At 49.4% G+C, this 15,738-nt stretch overlaps 1 protein-coding gene across 2 annotated transcripts in view; it reads left to right on the forward strand.

Moving 5' to 3' along the window:
- The window catches only part of Brsk1 (BR serine/threonine kinase 1), a 27,892-nt gene continuing 12,154 nt past the window's right edge, over positions 1–15,738 (forward strand). Inside the window, exons 1-8 of one of the 2 annotated variants that reach the window (XM_036184243.1) lie at positions 1–569; positions 2,084–2,178; positions 2,283–2,368; positions 4,055–4,195; positions 8,887–9,003; positions 9,115–9,148; positions 9,238–9,306; positions 15,540–15,686. In XM_036184243.1, coding sequence (XP_036040136.1) covers positions 440–569; positions 2,084–2,178; positions 2,283–2,368; positions 4,055–4,195; positions 8,887–9,003; positions 9,115–9,148; positions 9,238–9,306; positions 15,540–15,686 — 819 coding nt within the window. In that variant the 5' untranslated portion in view covers positions 1–439. Of the gene's footprint in view, positions 570–2,083; positions 2,179–2,282; positions 2,373–4,054; positions 4,196–8,886; positions 9,004–9,114; positions 9,149–9,237; positions 9,307–15,539; positions 15,687–15,738 lie in introns of those variants that run through there. The other variant, XM_036184246.1, reaches the window with a different exon arrangement.

The raw sequence follows: 15,738 nt of genomic DNA on the forward strand, positions 1-15,738 counted from the left end.
GTGATGTCAGCGTGCCGGAGAGAAAGGACGAGGTGGCGGGGGGAGGCGGAGAGGAGGAGGAGGCGGAGGAGAGAGGGCGCGTGGGGGGGCGGGGGGGATCTCGGCCTGCAGCATCCGCCGGCCCCGCACTTCAGACCCCCCCTGCAGGGGGAGGCACAGGAAGGGGGGGGCCGGCCAGGGTCGGGCTGGGGAGGGGGGGCCGCGCAGCCCCCCCGGCCATGCTGACTCCAGGGGCCTGACCCCCCCGGCAGCCCCCCCTCCCCCAGCTCTGCGGCCCACCGCCTGGGGGGGCCGGCCCAGCCCCCTGGGGACCCCCGGAGAAGTGGGGAACAACCGGGGGGGCCGGGACGGAGGTGTCGCCGGCCCCCACCGGAGGAACGGGGCCACGGGCCGCAGGGGGGGCGGCCGGGGGACCGGTCGGGCCGGGACCAAGGGCACCATGTCGTCCGGGTCCAAGGAGGGCGGCGGGGGCTCCCCCGCCTACCACCTCCCACACCCACACCCACCCCAGCACGCCCAATATGTGGGCCCCTATCGGCTGGAGAAGACGCTGGGCAAAGGACAGACAGGTGAGCCTGGAATCTAAGCGGACACCTGGGGCGGGGGCGGGGTGCAGGAGGGGGCAGAAGGCGGGACCACGGGTATTTAAAGGGCAGACCCCTGGGTCCCTCCTAGAAAAGGGGCTTGGGTCCTGAGTTCCAAGTGCCAGCGGTGTACGGATGTAGAGACTGACTCTGGGGCCTCGAGAGGGCAGGGGTCTGGGACTTCTGGGTCCGAGGGAGAAGTAGGGGTCGGGACTCCTGTGGCTCAAATGACCCTGTTGGGGCAGATGTTGGAGGGGCTCCAGGAGCAGTGGGGAGTAGGCCCGTTGCGGGTGTGGGGCCACGGCTGATTCTGCAAGCTGAGGCAGGCGGGTGCTGCAGTACAGCCGCAGGCAGGGTGGAGGTGCGTCCATCCCGAGAGAGGCTGCCTTCCCGTCCCTCTTCTCAAGCTCAAAAGGGGCCACCTGCGCTCGGGGCAGCAAGCTGGAGCCCTGGGGTGTGAGGTCGACCGCATTCTCCCCATTCTGCACAGTGTGCAAACAGGATGGAGAGGCGGGCTCTAGGAAGCTCAGCTCCCAGGAGTGGCCCTGGAAAGCAGCGTTATGTTTGATTGTTGCTAAATGCTGACTGTGGCCACTCCTGGGTGGTGGGTGGAGGTGAACTAGGAGCCCACCTCTAGTGTTCCAGGCTGTGCGTCCCAGGTCCCTATGAAGCTGAGCTCCAGGCCTGCGATAGGAAGGGGAAGTCAGACTGTACATCTTGGTAGTAAGAGTGTAAAGTGTTGTTGACCTCAATTCATGAACTATGGAAGGAGGAGGGTTCAGGAGCCTGGACGGCTGGTCTGAGGGAGAAGGGCTGGGGCCAACACTCTTGGGACTGAGAAGGTGGTACATATCTGAGCTCTGGTTGCTTGGGTCGGTAAGGACTCCGAGGAATAGGTAGGGTTTTCTGAGGGGGGGTGGGGGGGGGCTTGGAATTTGCATGCTGTTGACCATGGCAGCTACTTTTTAAAAGTTAAGAGAGAGAGAGAGAGAGAGAGAGAGAGAGAGAGAGAGAGAGAGATGATTGAAGGTTTGGGGGTTGGGAGGAGGTGAGGATGGGGAGGCTTGGAAAAGAAGAAAACTTGAGAGTGTATTCTTTGTGAGATTATGGGGTTTCTGAAGTCTGAAAGGCAGAGATTTCAAGGGAGTGATGGGTTGGTTGAGAGAGCAAGGAGACAGATTGGGAGAAAGAAAGTCTGGAAAGATGAAGTTGGGCAGAGAGTCAGCATGAAAGCTGGAGGAGAGGGGCAGAGGGTGGACAGTCAGACAGAAAGAGGGGGCTTGGGGCGTGATTGACAGCTCGGAGGAAGCACTCAGGAGGCAGAGCCAGGTGGATCCCTGTGAGTTTGGGGCCAGCCTGGTCTCCAAAGCGAATTCCCCGAAAGGCGCAAAGCTACACAGAGAAACCCTGCCTCGAAAAACAAAACAAACAAACAAACAAAAAGAGCTGGGAGGAGATCCAGGAGAACACTCCATGTTTATTTTAAATCTGCCCTCCAGGGCTGGTTAAACTTGGGGTCCACTGCATCACGGGCCAGAAGGTTGCCGTCAAGATCGTGAACAGGGAGAAGTTGTCGGAATCAGTGCTGATGAAGGTGCGTGTGCATAAGAATGTGTATGTAGCCGGAGTACCCTTTGGTGCTGAGGGTGAGGTAGAGAGGTCATGCTGACCCCTTCTCTTGTGTCCGCGGCCCCTCAGGTGGAGCGGGAGATCGCCATCCTAAAGCTCATTGAACACCCGCACGTGCTCAAGCTCCATGATGTCTACGAGAACAAGAAATATTTGTAGGTATTTATAGACGCCCCTCCGTTCTCCCTCCGCATGTTAGTATTCCAGAAACAGGACCTAATGTAGCCTGGCAAAACTCAACTGATAGAGGGCTTCTGTAGAATGCAGAAAGCCCTGAGTTTGACCCCCAGCACCTAATAAACTGGATGTGACAGCACACGTGTGTAATCTCAGGTCTAGTGAGGTGAGGCAGAAGTATCAGAAGTTCAAGGTCGTCCTCAGCTACTTAGCTGTGTTGGAGGCCAGTATGAGCTACACGTGACCTGGTCCAGTCCCTTCCCTTGGTTACAGGAATACCTGCAATTCACACTCCGACCTGATGCTATTAACAGTCCCGTAGGACCAGAGTGGCCCTGAGTGGGGATAGAGGTGAAGCCTCTTACTACTGTCTTTCTCCTAAGTAAATGAGATTACCAGCCTATGCCAAGCCCAGCTAACTGCCTCTTCCTCCCTGAGGCAGTTAGGGTTAGCATTAGCCTAGTAAAGCCTGAAGGATCCTTCCAAATTCCCACTCTGGGACATCTGAGATCTCTCCTATCCTGGCATCACTTCTGATGCCAGGGCTGGCCACCCCAACAATGGACCTCCTCTGGGAGTCCTGAGTCAGTATCACAAACTCCTTTACGGTCCAGTTAAGATGGGGGTGGGGGTCAGCTGTGTGGGCATCAGAGAATGACTCTTTGTCCAGACTCTGGTGGCCCAGAGAACAGCTGGACTGGACAACAAGAGAGGGAACAGACCTCACATTTCCCCCACCAACCCCCTTAACCTACATCCCCAGGGTGTAGGATGAAGCTACTCCAACAACCATTAGGTTGGTGGGGCAGGTTTCCCCAGGCTGGAAGCAGTGCCCAGCCCCAGGTTCTCATGGGAGTTGTAGTCCTTAGGCTTCCCAGGTGTGGAGGCAGGGAGAAGTCATTGTCTCCAGAGTTGATGGTTACCACTCCCACTCCATCATGGAGTGAGAGAGTTCATGAGTGTTTGTGCTTCACTTGGGAATCCAGCCATCCAATGCCTCAGTTTTTGTTTCCCGGGAGCTGATAGGAACTGGAGGTTTAACCTTTCAGAGCCTGATGGGATTTGGAGTCTCTAGAATCCAGGTGGCTGATGGGAATTGGGACTCTCTATGTCCCGGAGGCTTATGGGAAGTGGGAGGGGTTTTTTGCTTTGTTTTGTTTGGTGGTTTTTATAAACTTCGTTGAATTAATGGGAGCTGTAGTTTCTCTTTGGTGTACACTGTAATTGTTACTGCCCAAGAATGAACAAGAACTTGGGTTTATTCAAGTCACAGGCTTGTGAGAATTAGAGGCTTGGCCTGGGGGAATGTGCTAATGGGAATAGGGTCTTTTTTTTCCCAGAGTTCCATGGCAATTGTGGTTTCTGACCTCAGGTGCCAATAGAGTTGCTTTATCTCCAAAAACAACCAAAAGTTTTCTTGGGAGTCTATGCTACCCAGGACTAGTGGGAATTGAGTTTTGGTTTCCTAGAGACATGTGGATATTCGAATCACTTATCCTAGAGGCTTGGTAATCTGAGCCTCTTTCCCAGGGACTGGTAGAAGTCGCTATGTCTTCCTTGCAGAGACTGGTGGGAATTGGGGCTTCACTGTCTTCAGTAAAGGGAGACAGGCCTTGGTGCTGCACATGCCCCTTCCAGCCCTCTGCCCCGTCTGTGTCTTTCAGGTACCTGGTTCTGGAGCATGTTTCTGGGGGTGAGCTGTTTGACTATCTGGTAAAAAAAGGGAGGCTGACGCCCAAGGAGGCCCGGAAGTTCTTCCGACAGATCGTGTCAGCGCTGGACTTCTGCCATAGCTACTCCATCTGGTGAGGGGACAGCTGGAGGGGGAGATAGCTGAGGGTGGCCCAGGAGGCAGGCCCCTGCAACCACATGGAGGGCTGAGCAGAAACCAGTGTGGTTAGCCCTCAACCCTAACCTTTTTAAACTTCCTGGTATTGCAACTCAGACCATACCATTTTCCCTTTTGAAAAAGTGTACGGTTTCGTGGTTTTAAATACACTTTCAGTCTTGTGCGTGGTTGCTATGTAATTTTAGAACCTTTTTTTTTATAATTGTGTGTGTGTGTGTGTGTGTGTGTGTGTGTGTGTGTATAGTTTGAGGCTTGTGCACGATAGGCGTGCACTACCATTTGCCATATATATCCCCAGCCTTTTTCTTTCTTTCTTTCTTTTTTTTTTTTCTGTGTGTGTGAGAGAGAGAAACCAGGTTTCTTTTTTTTTTTTTTTTTTGTGAAGCTGAGGATCGAACCCCAGGCGTTGTGCTTGCTAGGCAAGTGCTCTACCACTGAGCTAAATCCCCAACCCCCCCCCTTTTTTTTTTTTGGAGTCAGGGTTTCTCTGTGTAGCTTTGCGCCTTTCCTGGAACTCACTCTGTAGACCAGACTGGCCTCGAACTCACCGCCTGCCTCTGCCTCCTGAGTGCTGGGATTAAAGGCGTGCGCCACCACCACCTGGCAACCAGGTTTCTTATAGCACCTCTATATGTAGACTAGCCTGCCCACAAACTCATTGCAATCCTCCTGTCTCAGCCTCCTGCATACTGAGATTACAGATGTGTACCACCACATGCCTTTTTTTTTTTTTTTTTTTTTGAGCTGAGGATTGAACCTAGGGCCTTGTGCTTGCTAGGCAAGCACTTTACCACTGAGCTAAATCCCAACCCATTTTTTTACTAGCGTGTGTGTGTGTGTGTGTGTGTGTGTGTGTGTGTGTGTGTGAGAGAGAGAGAGAGAGAGAGAGAGAGTGTACATGTGTGTGCAACAGTGTGCACATGGAGGTCAGAGGACAACTTTCAAGATCCTGCTCTCTCCCCTTTGTGGGTCTTGGGGAATCAAACTGAGGTCATCAGGCTTGGAGGCAAGTGCCTTTACCCCCTGAACCATCCTGCCAGCATTTCTGTCTTTTTTTTGTTTTTTAATGGAGCTGAGGACTGAACCCAGGGCCTTGCACTTGCTAGACAAGCGCTCTACCACTGAGCTAAATCTCCAACCCCACTTCTGTCCTTTTTAAAACCAACTCAAGGTCACCAAGATTGTATCTATGGTTTCTTCTAGAAGTTGTACAGTTTTAACTCTTGCATTTAATCCTGGGGTCCCTTTCAAGTTAATTTCAAACCTTTCAAGTGTTTGATGTGAAGTAAGAATTGCAGTTTATGTTTTGGACATATGGCTATCCCTGCAAAGAGATATTTCTTCTCCTCAATGACTTCAGCCTAGACAAGATATGATGTATGCAGCATTTAGGGTGAAGAGTACATACCTGTAATTCTAGCATTCAGGAGATAGAGGCAGGAGCATCACTGAGAGTTCAATGCCAGCCAGGGCTACATAGAAAGACCCTCTCTTACCAGGCATGCTGACACACACCTTCAATCCCAGCACTTGGGAGGCAGAGGCAGGCGGATTTCTGAGTTTGAGGCCAACCAGGTCTACAAAGTGAGTTCCAGGACAGCCAGGACTGTTCTACAGAGAAACCCTGTCTCAACGCCCTCCCCCCCGAAAAAAGAAAGATCCAGTTTGGTTTTTTGAGCTGAGGATCGAACCCAGGGCCTTGTACTTGCTAGGCAAGCGCTCTCCCACTGAGCTAAGTCCCCAACCTGAAAGATCCTGGTTTTTTGTTTGTTTGGTTGTTTTTGGTTTTTCGAGACAAGGTTTCTCTGTATAGCTTTGTGCCTTTCCTGGAACTTAGTAGCCCAGGCTGGCCTCGAACTCACAGAGATCCACCTGCCTCTGCCTCCCGAGTGCTGGGATTACAGGCGTGCACCACCACCGCCCAGCAGATCCTGTTTTTAAAAAACAGGGTGGAAGGTGTAGCTAAAGAGATGACTGAGTGGTTAGAGCATGTAATGCTCTTCAACAGGATCCAAGTTCAAGCCCCATCACTCATATCTAAAGTCTCATAACTGCTTGTTACTCCAACTCCAGAAAGATGAGATGTCTCTAGCTTCACCAGACACCTGCAGTAACACACACACACTTAAAAATCAAATCTTGCTGGGGCGGTGGTAGCGCACGCCTTTAATCCCAGCACTCGGGAGGCAGAGCCAGGTGGATCTCTGTGAGTTCGAGGCCAGAAAAAATCAAATCTTTTTAAAAGGCACCTAAACTCATGCTATTTAAATTAAATTCACCTTTTTGAGTAGCCAGGGTATCAAGACTGCCAATGAAGACTATAGCCTGTAGGGGGCAATATTCAACATACTATGTGCGACCCACTTACTGACCACTCCATCTAGAAACTGCGGAATTCTACAGCCCACCTCCCTCCAGATTTGACCCTAAAATCTTGAGGAGTTTGATCCAAGAGTATAACTGTCCTGAGGAAGGACCAGTTGCCTGCTTTGAGTGGCAGAGTTTTTTGTTTGTTTTTCTTTAATTACTTGAAGCCTGTTTTGGTAATGTAGGTCTTTAGTCCCAGCACTCAGGAGGCAGAGGCAGGTGGATCTCTGTGAGTTCCAGGACAGCCAGAGCTGCATAGAGAGACCCTGCCTCAAAAAAATTAAGAAGTTAAAAAAAATTACTTGATATACCCCCCAAATAATGATAACAATAACAGCAATAATAGCAATTAATAATAATATCTGGGTATGGTGGTACACGCCTTTAATCCCAGCACTTGGGAGGCAGGTAGATCTCTGTGAGTTCAAGGCCAGCCTGGTCTACAGAGTGAGTTCCAAGACAGCCAGGGATACACAGGGAAACCCTGTTTTGAAAATTAAAAAAAACAAAAACAAAAAAAAAACTTGATATGGACATTTTTATTTTTATATTTATTGGGGGTATTAAGTAAGACAGAGTCTCATGGTATAGCCCAGATTGGCCTGGAATTAACCAGTCCTCCTGTCTTGGCCTCCAGAGTACTAGAATTACAGATATGACAGTCCATACCTCGCTGTTTTGTTTTGTTTTTCAACACAGACTTTCTCTGTGTAGCCCAGGCTGGCCTCAAACTCAGAAATTCGCCTGCCTCTGCCTCCCAAGTACTGGGATTAAAAGCGTGCACCAGTACCACCTGGCACCTAGCTGTATTTTTACATTTCTCTTTTTTTCAAAAACATTTATTTATTTAGGGGGAGGCGCAAGTGCCATGACCCACATGTAGAAGTCAGAAGACAACATTCGGGTTCTTTCTTCATGTAGCTTCTAGAGCTTAGACTCAGGTCATCAGCTTTGATAGCAAGGACCATTACCTCCTGAGCTATCTCAATGGCCAAATTTTTGTATTTCTAATAACCAGCTCATACCTCTGGAGGCAGGGACAGGTAGATCTCCATGAGTTCCAGGCCAGCCCAGGGTAACATAGTGAGATCCTGCCTCAAGAAATACATAAGTAGGCCGGGCAGTGGTGGCGCACGTCTTTAATCCCAAGTGCGGGAGGCAGAGGCAGGCAGATCTCTGTGAGTTTGAGGTCAGCCTGGTCTATAGAGTGAGATCCAGGACAGGCTCCAAAACTACACAGAGAAACCCTGTCTCGAAAAACTAAAAAGAAAATGAATACATAAGTAATTTTAAATTGGGGCTGTAGAGATGGATCAGTGATTATGAGCGCCGGCTGCTCTTCTAGACCTGGTTCCAATTTCCTGCACTACATTTCCAGCTCCAGGGGATCCAACACCCTCTTCTGACATCTCCAGGAGCCAGACATTCATGTGGTGCCAGTACATACATGCAGGCAAAGCACTGGCAGGGGCTGTCCGGATGGCTCAGTGGGGACGAGAGCTCAGTGCTTGAGAGGCAGAAAGTTCCCTGGCATTGACTGGGCAGCCAGGCTAGCCATATTGATGAGCTCCAGATACAGTGAGAGACCCTGTCTCAAAATGCACAGTGGAGAGCAATTGAGGAAGACACTAGATGTCAACTTCGTGCTTTCACATGCATGCACATACATATGTCCACGCCCATACACAAAAAAGGCATAAGAGTCAGGCACAGTGATATATGCCTGTAATCCCAGTACCTGAGAGAGTAAGGCAAAAGGATTGATTCAAGTTTGGGTGAGCTACATATCTAGACATTATAGCATGACCCTGTCTCTCACACACACACACACACACACACACACACACACACACACACACACACACACACACAGAGTCAGGCTTGAGGTCACATAGTTATAATTCCAGTACATGGGAGATAGAGACAAGAAGACCAGGATTTCAAAGCCATCCTCAACTATATAATCAGTGCGAGGCTAGCCTGAGCTACATGACACCTCATCTTTAAAAAATACTAGAAGTGCCTGGCGATAGTGGTACAAGCCTTTAATCTCAGCACTCAGGAGGCAGAGGCAAGTGGATCTCTGTGAGTTTGAGGCCAGCCTGGTCTACAGAACAAGTTCCAGGATAGCTAGGACTGTTAAAGAGAGAAACCTTGTCTCAGAAAAACAAACAAATAAACAACAACAAAACACTAGAAGTCTCTTACTCTAAGGTCATGAGTGAGTGAGGATGGCTTCCCTGGGGGCAGCCAAAGCTGATCTTCACCGGTTTGTCTTAGTCACAGAGACCTGAAGCCAGAGAACCTGCTGCTGGATGAGAAAAACAACATCCGAATCGCAGACTTTGGCATGGCATCCCTGCAGGTGGGGGATAGCCTCCTGGAGACCAGCTGCGGGTGAGTGGGAGGCTCAACTCCTACCCGCCCCCCCAAGTCCCCAGAAGGGTGAGAGGCTGGCCAGGGCTCACACCCTCATACCCCTCTCTCGTTTTCCTTCTCTTCCTTCAGGTCCCCCCACTATGCATGTCCAGAGGTGATCAAGGTGAGTGAGGGGAGAAGGGGAGGGAGGGCAAGGGAAGTGGACAGAGTGACCACAGAGATGCCGATGGGGTGACACCTTTTGCCTTCCAGGGAGAAAAGTATGATGGGCGTCGGGCAGACATGTGGAGCTGTGGAGTCATCCTGTTTGCCCTGCTTGTGGTAAGGTGCCTTTGGCTGCTACCATGGTATTTCTGGAACAGTGTCACCCAATAGAGTATACAATCTCACATGTATCTTGTTTCCAGAGTCACCTCCTAAAGAATGGGAGTGTGTGTGTGTGTGTGTGTGTGTGTGTGACCTCTCAAATGTTTGTAAGCGTGTGTGACTGTATGGGTATATATATGTGAGTGTGTGTGATTTCTTGAATATATAAAGCTGTTTGTGAGAGGGGTCTCGAAAATATATGTGATCTCCCAAATACGTGGGGGTGGGTGGGTGGGTATAGGTGGATGGGTGTGGGTATGTGAGTGTGTGGGTGATCTCTTAAATATATGTGCGGGGGATGATCCCATTAATGTAAATATATGTGTTTGATCTCTCAGGTACAGGTGTGATCTCCCACATGTGTGTGTGGATTTATATAGAGAGCGGTGGTTCTCAACCTTCCTAATGCTACAACCCTTGAATATAGTTCCTCATGTTGTGATGACCCCCAACCATAAAATTATTTTTGCTGCTACTTCATAACTGTAATTTTGCTACCGTTAAGAACTGTAATGTAAAATCTGTCTTAGGCTACTCCTGTGAAAGTGTCCTTCGACTCCCCTCCCCCCCAAAAGAGGGTCCTGTCTCACAGGTTGAGAACCACCGCTGATATAGAGACAGGCAGTGTCTCCTGTCTTCCAGGTTAGCCTTGAACTCATATATAGGCAAGGATGGCTTTTAACTCCTGATTCTCCAGCTTCCACCTCCCAAGTGCTTGGATCTCAGGCGTGCACCACCGTACTTGGTTTGTGCACTGTTAGGGATTGAACCCAGGGTTTTGCATGCCAGGCCTAGGACATTCCTCCATCCCTGATAGTCCTGTGTTTTACCTAGTGGCTATCAAGACTTCTTTAAATCCTCAGCCCCATGGTCATTTCTCGAAGAAGCTTCCCAAAGCCTCCATCTTTGTCCTCCCTGGACCCCTCCCCAGGTTGGATCTTCTGGCACTTGCTCCTCCTCCCGGTCATGGTCAGGGTTGTCAGTATGTATTTTGTTACATAAGATTTCAAGCCTTGTCTCCCTTCCTTGTCTGTCATGGGCTCCTTGAGGTCGGGACCCATATCGGTGGCTTTCATCTTTGTGCATTTGTTTACTTGACTCCTCTCTGAAGAACCAGACTTGGCCTCTCATGAACTCCTTCTGTAGCATGCATTAACTGACTCCAAGCAGGCTTTCTTCTGGGTATTTTTTTTTTTTAAGGTTTATCTTTTATTTATGTGTGTCTGTGTGTGTCCATGGTTGTCTGTGGAACAAAAAGGACATCAGGTTCCCTGGAGCTGGAGTTAAAGGTGGCTCTGCGCCTTTTTTTTTTTTTTTTTTTTTAAGATTTATTTATTTATTTATTATGTATACATTATTCTTCCTGCATGTGCCCCTGCAGGCCAGAAAAGGGTGCTAGATCTCATTACAGATGGTTGTGAGCCACCATGTGGTTGCTGGGAATTGAACTTAGGACCTCTGGAAAAGCAGTCAGTGCTCTTAACCACTGAGCCATCTCTCCAGCTCAGCTCTGTGCCTTTTAGTATGGTTGCTAGGAACTGAACTTGGGTCCTCTGGAAGAACAGTATGTACTCTTAGCCATCTCTCCAGCACCCTGAGCACACTGTTGGTTTGTTTGTTTTAAAGATTTATTTATTTATTATGTATATAGTAGTCTTCCTGTGTGTATGACTGCAGGCCAGAAGAGGGCACCAGGTCTCATTACAGATGGTTGTGAGCCACCATGTAGTTACTGGGAATTGAACTCAGGACCTCTGGAAGAGCAGCCAGACCTCTGATCCATCTCTCCGTCCCTGTTTGTTTTTAAGATCTCTCTCTCTCTCTCTCTCTCTCTCTCTCTCTCTCTCTCTCTCTCTCTCTCTCTCTCTCGGAATTCTCTGTGTAGCCCTGGCTATCCTAGAGCTTGCTCTGTGGACCAGGCTAGCCTCAAACTCAGAAAGCTGCCTGCCTCTGCCTCCCAAGTGCTGGAATTAAAGGTGTGTGCCACCATTGCCCGGCTAAGATTTACTTATTTTTATTTTATGTACATGAATGTTTTGCCTGCATGTATATCTGTGAACTTTGTGCTCACCGGGTGCCTACGGATGCCGGAAGAGCAGTCTAAATCCTCTAGAACTAGAATTATGGATAACTATAAGACACCAGGTCCTCTGCAAGAGCAGCAAGTATTCATAACTGCTACGCCATCTCCCCTGATGCATTTTTCAGGTGTTTAGAGACAGTTTCCTGTAACCCAGGCTGACCTCAAACTCACTATATAGCTTCCCTTAAAATCCTGTGCCGGGGGGGGGGGGGGGGGGGGGGGGGGGGCTAGAGAGATAGCTCAGCAGTCAAGAGCATCGGCTGCTTTTCCAGAGGACAGGGTTCAATTCCCAGCACCCACATGGCAGCTCACAACTGTCTGTAACTCCAGTTCCAGTGGATCCATCTGCCTCACACAGACATATATGCAGGCCAGACACCAGTGCACATAAAAATAAAATTTAAAAAAAAAAAAAAAGAAAGAAATCCAATGTCCTTGCCAGGTGGATACGGTGCTGGCTGTTGAACCCAGGGCTTTGTGTACTCGAGGTGCATTCTCTACTGACTGGCCTAGATCTCCAGATCCTTTCTCTCAGGTTTTTGTCATCAAATGGGGAAAAGACAGAGTTTTCAAATCTCTACTTCCTTATCTTGGACAAGGAAGTCACTCTCTTTCCGGTCAGCCTCAGTCTCCTTATGGACACTGCGCAGATAATCACAGTACCAACAGTTGTGAAGATTTAAATTGGTACTCCAGGACTGTAAACAGACAGGCAACAGAAAGCACACTGAAAAACAAGCGAGAGTAATGACTGGTTGACCTTGATCAAAAGGAGAGAGCAGCGTCGAGAAGGAACGTACCTGGTTTTCGCCCAGAAGCAATAATTCACTATTCCAGTGCTCCCCGGCTCGCTGTTCACTGTGATTACATACAACTGAACTTCCGAGGCTAATGGGAACCAGCTGGGATGTGCCTGGTGTTTTTAATCTGTCCCCTAGCCTTTCCCAGTCCACAGAGGCGAGGTGCCGCGGCTCACCGCCAGCGTGTCAGGCACCAGAGCCAAAGGTGGGCCTTGTGACTCCAAGACCAGCAGCGAGGTGCCCTCTCCCGGGCTTCCTTCACCCTGCATTCTGTCCATGCACCTTAGCTACAAGGGACAACCATTTAAAACACTCGGAAAAGCCCTGAGATTCACAGCGTCATCTCTCCCAAGAGCCCTCCTCCGACTCCTTAGGCCAGACCAGACTCTCTTCTTACTCGGCTGTCCCCGGCCCTGACGATCACATCATCCCGTTCCAGCCTGTAATGTTTTTCCTTTGTTTCTCCTTTTATTCTCTTATTCTTGCTATGTTTAAACATTTATGTGTTCATTTGTCTCGTGTGTGTGTGTGTGTGTGTGTGTGTGTGTGTGTGTGTCTGTCTGTCTGTCTGTCTGTCCCCGTCCGTCCGTCCGTCCGTCCGTCTGCCCAGGGCATGCATGAAGTCAGAGGACAAGTAGCGGGAGGCAGTTCTTTCTTTCACCATGTGGGTCCCAGGGATGAAACTGGTGCATAGGCGTGGTGGTACATGCCTTTACCCAGTGAGTCATTCCATGGCCCTATTTGAGACAGGTTCTCATATATCACAGGCTGGCCTTGACCCCGTTATGTAACTGGAGATGACCTTGAATGTGCTTTTACCTCCTTCTGGCACTAGGGTTACAGATAAAGGTGGAGTTTTCCTGTCCCGACCACCCAGTCCCAAATAATCACTCAGATTATCACTTACAGATGCTCTGCCCATAGCTCACGCTTTTTACTAGCTAACTTACATTTAAGTTAACCCATTTCTATTAATCTATGTATTGCCACATGGCTCGTGGCTTTACCTGTCCTCTGGCATGTCTTGCTTCCTGGGCATCTCTCTGACTCTGCCCTTCCTCATCCCATCATCCCCAGTTTGGCTTGCCCACCCAACTTTATCCTGTTCAGCTATCAGCCAGTCAGCTTGTTTATTAAACCAATCATAGCCACATATATTCACACAGTGTACAGAAGGATTATTCCACAGCATACAGGAGTCAACTCCATGTCTCCCTGATTCAGTGGTGGGGATTGTGCATAGCTTCATGCATGCTAGACAAGCACACTACTGCAATGGAACCACATTCCTGGCCATTCTATTTATTTATTTATTTTTCTTGCTTCCTTCATTTGTTTGTTTGGTGGTGGTGTTGGTTTCAGACAGGGTCTTTCTTTGTAGACGAGGCTGGCCTCGAACCAACAGAGGTTGCCTGCCTAAGTCTACCAAGTTCTGGGATTAAAAGTGTGTACTACCACATCAAGCTCTCTTAGTTAGTTAGTTAGTTAGTTAGTTAGTTAGTTAGTTAGTTAGAGACAGGGTCTCACTGGTAACCCTGGCTAGCCTAGAAATCACTATGTGGACCTGGCTGCCCTTGAATCCACAGAGATCTAGCTGCCTATGCCTCCTGAATGCTAAGACTGCACCACGACCAGCCCTCACTTGTTTTATTGGTATACCTATTTATGTATTACTTATTTATGCTGAGATTAAAGGCATGAGCCACCACACCAGGCAATCTCTTTCTCCTTTACCCTCTTTCGGACTTGGTCTTGCTATGTAACCCACACTGGAATAAAACTCACTGTGTAGCCCAGGCTGGCCTCACACTTGCCTCAGTCCTTCTGCCTTAGCCTCCTGGGAGCTGGTATTACAAGCATGCATCGCCGTGTCTGGCAAATACAGTATGTTAGGTGCAGTGGAACTTCCCGCAGCACAGGGGACCGAACCTAGGGACTGGTATCTGATAGGCAAACACTCTACCACTGAACTCCATCTCCAGATGTTCCTCCTGTCTTTTTTGTTCTGTTCTGTTTGTTTTTGTTTTCGTTTTTCGAGACAGGGTTTCCCTGTGTAGCCCTGGCTATCCTGAAACTCACTCTGTAGACCAGGCTGGCCTCCAACTCACAGTGATCCGATTTCCTCTGCCTCCCGAGTGCTGGGATCAAAGGCGTGCGCCATCACTGCCTGGCTGTTCCTCCTTTCTTTGGTTGTTTTGTTTGTTTATTTGTTTGAGTCAGGGTCTTACTACGTAGCCCTGGCTAGCCTAGAACTCACTGAGTAGACCAGGCTGGCCTCAGACTTGCAGTGGTGGGTTTGGTTTGGTTTTGTTTTTAGAGACGCACTTCCCCCTTGTAAACCTCTAATATGTCTCTTACATAGTACACACTGGGCAGCCCTTTGCCAAACTGCTGAGTTCCTTGCATCTTGATTTCCCCATCAAAAGTGAGGATTATGGGCTGGAGAGTTGGCTCAGTTGCTAAGAGCACTTAACTGCTCTTCTAAGAGGACCTGAGTTCAATTCCCTGTATCCACATCAGGTAGTTCATAACGGTCTGTAACTCTAGCTCCAAGGGATCTGGCTTCCAAAAGCATCCGTATACATGTGGCACACACACACACACACACACACACACACACACACACACCCCTAAATAAAAATAATTTTTTAAAGTGAGGATTATTTTGGTTTTGAGGGTAATTTTTGTTTTGTTTTGTTTCTGTTTTTTGTTTGTTTGTTTTTTATGTGGTTTCTGTTTGTGGCAGGGTGTTATGTCACCCAAGCTGGCCCTGAACTCACTATGTAACTGAAGATGACCTTGAACTTCTGATCCTCCAGCCACTACCTCCCAAGTTCTGGGGTTTGTAGGCATGTGCCACTACACTGGTGTTGGGGATTGAACCCAGGGCTTCATGAATGTTAGGCAAGCACTCCACCAGCTGGACTACACCTCCAGCCTTGTAGGTGAGGCTATGAAGATTGTCCTCCCCGTCTTGTGCCCAGGGTGAGGTGTGTGGGTGCATCATCAGCACTCGGAACCTCGCCTGGCTAATCTGAAGCTCCACCTAACACAGCGGTCCTCAACCTTCCTAATGCTTCGACCTTTTAATGCAGTTCCTCACGTTGTGGTGACCCCAGCCGTAAGATGATTCCATTGCTAGTTCATAACTGTAATTTTACTACTGTCAGGAATCATAATGTAAACATCTGTGTTTTCAAACGGTCTTAGGCGACCCCTGTGAAAAAGCGTCCAAGCCCCCACAGGGTTTGTGACCCGGAGGTTGAGAACCACTGACCTAAGAGTCTTGATAATGTCTTGCACAGGGGGCGCTGCCCTTTGATGATGACAACCTACGTCAGCTGCTGGAGAAGGTGAAACGCGGTGTCTTCCACATGCCGCACTTCATTCCTCCCGACTGCCAGAGCCTCCTGAGGGGGATGATCGAGGTGGAGCCGGAAAAGAGGCTCAGTGTAAGTGGGTAGGGACTGGCAGAAGAGGAGCGGCGGGTGAGATGCCAAGGGA

This window comes from Onychomys torridus, chromosome 1, assembly GCF_903995425.1.
Source record: "Onychomys torridus chromosome 1, mOncTor1.1, whole genome shotgun sequence".
In the NCBI taxonomy this organism is placed as follows: Eukaryota; Metazoa; Chordata; class Mammalia; order Rodentia; family Cricetidae; genus Onychomys; species Onychomys torridus.